The 7,833-nt window shown below is 48.6% G+C and overlaps 1 protein-coding gene across 1 annotated transcript; it reads right to left on the reverse strand.

Annotated features, from left to right (window-relative positions):
- Positions 1-1,552: 1,552 nt before the first annotated feature.
- Positions 1,553-3,881, reverse strand: IER5 (immediate early response 5). The gene has a single exon (XM_050766417.1). It carries the CDS (start codon positions 3,481-3,483, stop codon positions 2,500-2,502), a length of 984 nt encoding a protein of 327 aa, XP_050622374.1. The 5' UTR covers positions 3,484-3,881; the 3' UTR covers positions 1,553-2,499.
- Between the last annotated feature and the right edge of the window lie 3,952 nt (positions 3,882-7,833).

The following is a 7,833-nucleotide window of genomic DNA, read 5'->3' on the forward strand; positions in this document are numbered from 1 at the left end:
TGCTTCTGCAACAAAAAAAGAGAATGATCTTTTCTAATTCCTACAAAGCTTTATCCTATCAAGTATGCCAATTTACATTCTTTAAGCAGACACATGGACCCAGGTTCATCTTAATGTGAAACCAAGGATCAACTTTTGTCTCTTCCAAAACACATCAGCTCTCTTAAACACACCAAATGTTACCCCCTTTCAAACATAAAATACACTGAGATCGCTGTTCAAGCATCATACTTTCTAGCAACCGTAAATGTTTGCAGAATTAAGGCCCTGGACACCTTCTTCAGTTTAAGCAGTCAGCACTTGATGGATCTTTTGTAGCTATAACAGAATTTAAGTAGCTACTGTCTGAAAGAAAAAGTCAATTTAACAAGACCCTAATTTGAGAATGTTTAGTTCTATAAATACATTGTAATGGCGACAGAGCGTAAAGTAGGAAGTTCCCTATGCTTAAGGAACCACTAATAGATTTGCTGAAATATCAAGTCACGAGGCACTGGCCTATTCAGCTAAAACAGAATTTCATATAATTGGGAGTTAAGGCCAAGACACCATTCATATGCCTCTTATACTCGAAGGCTATGACCTTTAAACCTTTGTCTCTTTCTTCAATCTCTCCCATCTTTTAAACACCCTACATACTCATAAGTTGTTAGAAACCAGCACCACCTTTTAAAGTCCTGGCAACTGTACTGTCTTTTAAACACCATTCCCTAATTGATTTGCTTCTGAAATAGATTATTGAATACCTTTCAAACACTGAACATGAAGAGACAAACAGCTCTTAATGGCAGTGATTTTAGTAAAATCGATGCATGTTTTGGCTATCATCATCTAAGTGTCTACCATGACCAAACACTGATGTCACCATTTGAGTAACAAAACAAATCAGGAAGTTTTGCTAAATGAGAATTAAAGTTGCCCAGCCCTCCTTCCTTATCTGGTTTGATGCAAGCAATTTCCCTCTCACCAATACATTTACTTTCTAGATATAAGAGAAAAATGGAAAATTTACATCCTGACATCCACTGTAATGCAGAGGTGGACCTGACAATTTGGACAAGTCAGTCTCTTTCATCTTCCTATGTCAGTTCGAATGGGTTTTTAAGGTCAACTATCTAAACTTTTTTTTTTCAATTACAAAGCTAAAAGATGACCCATATTAACAGCTTAACAGGAAACAAAGTTTTGCTGAAAAACATTTTTGCAGATAAGCAGGGCTTCAAAAGCTGATGGTTAAATTACTTAATAATATCCACCCACATATTGGGTGACAAATTGGTCTAAACTGACCTTAGAAAAGCCAGTTGTAGCGGTAGGTTTCAAGAACCTGGCAGGTCGCTGATATTAGTATCTAATAGCATTCCTCTGATCTAGGAGGAAAAATTAAACGTGTCTCTCTTGATACTTAGTGGAGTCAGTAAACAATGTTCTCAGTCTGCGAATGACTGATATTAAGAACCACACCTTCAATTTTCTAGCCCAGGCCCTGGTTTCCCTCCTCCCACTTCCCTCCCAACCCAGGCAGGTTATTGCAGACAAGCAGGCAGTTACGTTGCTTCAAAATATTTAATACGTGTTAGACACGTAGAAGTTACATTTTTATACAAAAATCAATACAACGAAGGAGAAAATACTGTACAAAAACCTTATCAGCTCCCCCAACCTTTATATAACAAAGACTGGAGTCACCATATCTACAAAACCATAAGGTCTTTCCACTTCGGGCTTCTGTCTGTAAACTTTCATTAAACACTTTTTAAAAGCACTGTGTAGTAGTTCTGACCTAGAGCTTTTAAAAATATATCTTTTCTCTATAAACTCCATTATTTCCAAGCTTGAACTCTTCTGTGAAGTTCAAGCTTTTTCTCCCCTGCGGGGAAGCAAAGGACGGTTAATATGCCCCTTTCCTAGAGTAATCACAGGATATAAACGTTTCTTCATTGGGAGAGAAAGGTGGGGAGGGACAGAAGGAATCCAAGTCTGTGCTGCTGGCTAAATCCCTCTCGTCTTAGGAAATCCTGTGCGGAAACGCCACTCCTGGCCCTGAAGCGGGTCTAGCTTTCCGGTGAGGGGTGGGTGTAAAGTCCCTCCCTCCCCGGAGAACGAATGGGGAACTCCCCGGCCCAAACCTTTTAGCCGCTTCCTTCTCCACGCAGCCGGCAGAGGAAAGTCCCTGTCTGCCCCCAATCTCTTAAGCCCTGGGGAAGGAGTGGTGCATTCCAGAACAAAATAGTCTTAGTGCCACAAGACAAACTTACATACACAGACATACACAAACACAAAAAGTTAAAGATCGTCCTCTTCCAATGAGCCTCAAGCTCCCAGGTCTCCAGAAAAGCCAGATGCGCCCGGGGGCAGTTTGCGATGCCCAGCGGCAACCAGTCTGCCCAACGCGCTCAGCGGCCGCGGTCTCTGGGCGTCCTCGCAGCCGGCAAGGGCCCGGCCCTCACTTCGAGGACGCCCGCTGCTCAACCTCCTCCCCGCATGGGGGCCAAGGGCTCAGAAGGCCACGATGGCTGTGCTCCAGGGGTTCATGTCTCTCAGCACCGGCTTATCGCAGCAGATCTGCCCGGGCTCGGCGGCTTCCGGGCCGCTCTCCTCTCCCTCCTCTTCCTCCCTGCCGCCCCCGGGGCTTTTCCGTAGGAGTCCCGAGAAACTGGAACCGAAGATGCTGATGAGGTTAGCCACGTTCCCGGTCTCCATCTCCTCCGCGTCGTCGTCCTCTCCTCCACTCGGCGGCTGCTCTAAGTTCCGGCGGGGCTTCTTGAGCGGGGTCGAGCCGGGCGCCGGGCAGCCCGCTGGGCCGCCGCCCACCCCCGCCGCGCCGCGCTTCCTGGGGCACACTGCGGGCGGCGCGGGGGGCTCGTCCTCGGCTGGTCGCGGCGCGCAGCAGCAGGCAGTGCGGGGGGTCGCGGCCGGTGTACCCGGCGGGTCCTCCCCGCCTAGGGGGCAGCCGCAGGGGCGGCGCGCGGCAAGCGATCCCTCGGGGAAGACGCCCCAGCCTCCGGCGGGACCCTCGGCTTCTCCGGCCGCCGCCTGGCGCGGCCGCTCCACGCGGCTCCAGGCAGCTTCCGTCGCGTCCGCCTCTCCGCCCTGAAGAACGTCCCCGACTCCGGTCACCGTGGTCACTGGCACCTCGTCCCCTACCCGCGGCGCGTGTGAGACGGAAGGGCGCTCCGGTTGTGGCTCGGTCTCCGGCCAAGAGGCACGGGCGACGGGCGGGGGCGGCTCTCCCCAGCCGGCGGGTGGCCCGGCCGCCGGCTCCCCGGGCTGCTGCTGCGGTGGCGGCGCCGGGATCCCAGCGGGACCGGCCAGGTAGAGGCCGGGGCACGGGTCGCTCAGGTAGACCTGGCGGGCGCTGCGCAGCACCAGCGAGACCAGGAGGTTCTTATGCAGCTTGATGCCGCCGCGCTGGACCCGCGAGTTGTAGATCTTGCCCAGGGAGATGCTGACGATTCGGTGAGCCTCCAGCTTGAACTCCATCCTGCCTCCCCTGCACAGGGCCGTCGGCGCCGGGGTGTTACGTTCGGAAACTGGGAGGGAACGGGAGGCGCAAACAAGTCCGCCCCGTGGGCACACCCTTGATCACCTAAGACTCCGAAGAGAAATGACTCCGGTGACGCGCGCTCACTGCCCCGCAGACCTCTCTACACCAGACAACTACCCCGTTTCGGGTCCGGTAGCTAAACAGGGCAGCCCGGCCGCCCCGCGCCTTATATAGACTCCTCGACCGCCAATCACGAAGGGCCGCCAACCGTTCCGGGGCTGGCCGGCGCGCCCTCGTGCGCCGCGCACGGCCAATCGGAGCCCGAGGAGGGGCGCCAAGGCCCGTTCGAACGTTAGTCCCGCGGAGCAAGCTCTTAAAGGGGGCGACGGATTGCGGGCGCAGACCAGGCCGAGGGGGAGTGAGTGTTGGGGACCGTGTTGGGGACCGTGCTCGAGGGCGCTACTGTTTGGAGTTACAGATTCTGGCTTGTGCGATGGCTTACCGGAACCAAAGCGAACAAAATATTCGAACTTTCTTCCGAGCACGGTGTTGGACTCTGTTCTGCCATAAAGTCCTGATCTTTTCCTGATCAACTCCGCCCTAACCGGCCACGCCACCATTTCCAGGCCCGCCACACCTGTAAGCGATTCCCCTCAACCCTGGCAAAAATAGAGATGGTGGCTATACGCGGCGGAGGACACCCCTGGATAACAAATAGTATTACTGCAAAGTATTTGGCTGTCATTATTTTTGGATGAGCCGCTTTCCCCGCTAGAGTCACATACACTCTTAGCAGCTGTCAGTTCTAACACCAAAGAAAAAGGGGATTCTAAAAGTTTTTGGCTAGGTTCTTGGCTTCTTATCAAGGAATTGTGTCTAGATACAAAGTTACTGGTTGCCCTCTAAAGCCGGCATCTTTCACTTTGTTCTCTAGATTCTGGAACAAAGCCAGTTATCAAATAGGTTAAATGGAAGATGTTACAGGTTCTCCACAATGATTTTTTTCCCATTTCCATTTTTTCCATTACAAGGACTGATCAGTCAACCCTTGGAAAAATCGAGCAAGGTCTGAAAATAAAAAGAAAGAAGTCCTGTGTTCCCATGATGATGTCATAATTTCATTTTGTGTCAAGGTAAAAATATAGCGCTAGGGAGTTCCAGAATTTTCTGGTCAGTCAACAATGTAGTCCATCTACTGGTCCTTATATCAGGGCACAATTACCACAGGGTTGCCCAGGGTCCTGGACTGGAAACATGGAGTCACTTCCAGTTAGTTCCACCGAAGCTCCACCACAGACCTGCCTGAGGACTCTGGGTAAATAACCTCAGACCGCTTCAGTGTCTCCACCACTGAAAAGGGGAAGTCACATACACATCTGCTTTATTGTACAGACGATAAATGACAACTTCTCAGCCACAAACTGAATGAGAAAACTAAGCACTGCTTTCTTGGAGTCCATGTGGAACCCTGGGCCTGATCCTGCCCCAGGGATTGGCCAAGCAATGAATTTATTTAGGAAAAATACCAGTGAAGGGTGGGCTTGATCATGACCAATTGACAATCTCCAGAGGATGTGATGGCTCAGTAGCATTACCTGTGCCCACAACTGATGGTAACTGAGACTGCAGGCTCTGAGACCCAGTTCCTCCCCCCTCTAGGAATTTTCAGCCCATGCAGAGAAAGAGATAAAATAATGACACAAAAATTACAAAACCAAGTAGCATATATTAAGTAATAATGCAAGAATTTTTCTCTTGTCTTTTTCTTTGCAAGTTGTTAGTCACTATAAAGCAATGGCTAAGAGCACAGGCTGTGGAGGCCGGCTTCCTGGCTTGGAATCCCAGCTTCTCTGTTCACTTGCTGCATGGCCTCTGGAAAATTATTTCACTTCTCTGTGCTGCTGTCTTTTTTATTACAAAATAATCAGCTGGGTGTGGTGACTCACTCCTGTAATCCTAGCACTTTGGAAGGCCAAGGCAGGTGGATCACTTGAGGTCAGGAGTTCAAGACCAGCCTGGCCAATATGGTGAAACCCTGTCTCTACTAAAAAAAAATACAGTAATTAGCCTCACATGGTGGCAGGTACCTGTAATCCCAGCTACCCGGGAGGCTGAGGCAGGAGAATGGCTTGAACCCAGGAGACAGAGGATGCAGTGAGCTGAGATCACGCCATTGTACTCCAGCCTGGGCAACAGAGTGAGATTCTGTCTCAAAAAGTAGAATAAAAAAACATAAAAATAAATATAATAATAATAGTGCCTACCTCTTAAGAGTTTTTGTGAGGATAGAACAAGGTAGCACATGCAAAGCTCACAGAACAGCACCTGGCATACAATAAGCTATCAATGTAGGCTAGTTCTCAGAACACATTACCCCACATACTACCTTGGGGTGGGAGAAGAGGCTGGGAGAAGAAAGGAACATAGATGGAAGAAAGTTTCACCGAAGAAGTTGTATCTGAAGAGGGTGCTGAAAACCTCTGAGGTAGGATCCACAAGTTCCAAGCAGCAGGAGCAACAGAGTCCAGTGTAGGGAACATCTTATTTTGCAGTTGCGCTGGGGGCATGCCCAAAAGCAAGTGGGAAAGACTAGAAGCAGAGGCCGAGGCTGCATGATGGTTAGTGGGTTGTGGGTGCCTTGATGAGGAGACAGGACCACGGGGACCTTACTAAAGGTTGTTCAGTAAGGGAACCACAGAACAGATTCTAGAACAGTTGGTGCATAGAAGAGCACATATAAAGCTCTTGTGGAAATTTAGGCAAATGGTTGTGAAGACCTGAACTAGGTAGAGGAAACAAGAATGAAGAAACTGGCAGGGTATGGTGGCTCACGCCTGTAATCCCAGCACTTTGGGAGGCCAGTGCGGGCAGATCACGAGGTTAGGAGTTCAAGACCAGCCTGGCCAGCATGGTGAAACCCCGTCTCTACTAAAAATACAAAAAAATTAGCCAGGCATGGTGGTACGTGCCTGTAGTCCCAGCTACTCGGGAGGCTGAGGCAGGGGAATTGCTTAAACTCAGCAGGCAGAGGTTGCAGTGAGCCAAGATCACGTCATTGCACTCCAGCCTGGGCGACAGAGCAAGACTCCGTCTCAAAAAAAAAAAAGAGAGAAAAAAGAATGAAGAAACTGAGAGACAAAAGAACTTTAGTGATGATTTGGGATGTTCCCACTCACCCACCCAGACAGGTTATTGCTAGCGCCAGCCTCTTGCCTTCCATGAAGCCTTTCTGACCCACCTGAGCTGAGCTTTTCCATCGTCCACCACTGTACTCAGCACACTCCTTCATCATTGCCGTCATCACTTTCTTCTGTCATGCCCAGTGCCCCTCCTAGACTATGCCTATGAGGAACCCAGCTCATATTTGTAGCCAGGATATGGTGAAAATACATAACAACTGGTGCAGCACAGGCACTAACCATCAGAACAGGGTCCTGGAGGCCCTTACAATGCTAGGGGTTTGGAGGGCTCCTGCAAGAGGGGCTGCATGGCCAGTAAGGGGGCTACTCATGGGCCTAGGGCAGAGGTTCTATCAACTGACATGGAAACATTTCAATACTTTTAACAACTGGGGTGGCTGTACCAGTGCATACTGAGTGATTATGCACTTGGATTAATGAATTCCTAATAATGATAATGTTTACCAAGCACTGTGCTAGACATAGTATATGCATTATTTAGCAAATGTATAAAGTTCTGAAAGTAGGTATCATTATCTTCATTTACATTAACCTACTTAAAGCTCCACTGTGGGGTCATGGGGCTAGATTGCCTGCCTCCCCTTCTGACTGCTGTGTGACCTTTGGAAAGTCATCTCACCTTTAGGTGAAATGGGAAATCCATATTCTAGTTTGTTTACGTAGGCAAGTTATTTAACCCCTTGTGCCTCAGTCTCCTGTGAAAAATGGGAATAATAAAAATAACTAAATTGCTTAGTACAGTTCCTAGCACCATATAAGCACTTAAAATTCTTAGTTATTATAGTTATTATAGTTATTGTTATTACACCAGTGCCTAGCACAGTTCTGAACACATAGTAGGTACACTCTTAGTACTTGTTGAATTTTTAATGCTTTTTCTGCTGTACCACAAAATAGGTGCTTAATAATTGTCTGATGACTTTTAAGTTGCACATTATCACTATCATTATCAGGATTTTCTTTGATCCTGAGCCAACAAAATGGAACCTTTAGAACTCATGTCTGGAGGGCCCGAGTTCTTATGATCAGGAAACTTCACCTCCACCTACCAAAAAAAGTGGGATGATAGCATATTCTTCTAAGCATTAGCAAGCAGGAACTGAGTTAGAATTTGCCATCATCCATCTTTGAGATTTTGTCAGTTGG

The sequence above is a fragment of the Macaca thibetana genome, chromosome 1 (genome assembly GCF_024542745.1).
Source record: "Macaca thibetana thibetana isolate TM-01 chromosome 1, ASM2454274v1, whole genome shotgun sequence".
Lineage (NCBI taxonomy): Eukaryota > Metazoa > Chordata > Mammalia > Primates > Cercopithecidae > Macaca > Macaca thibetana.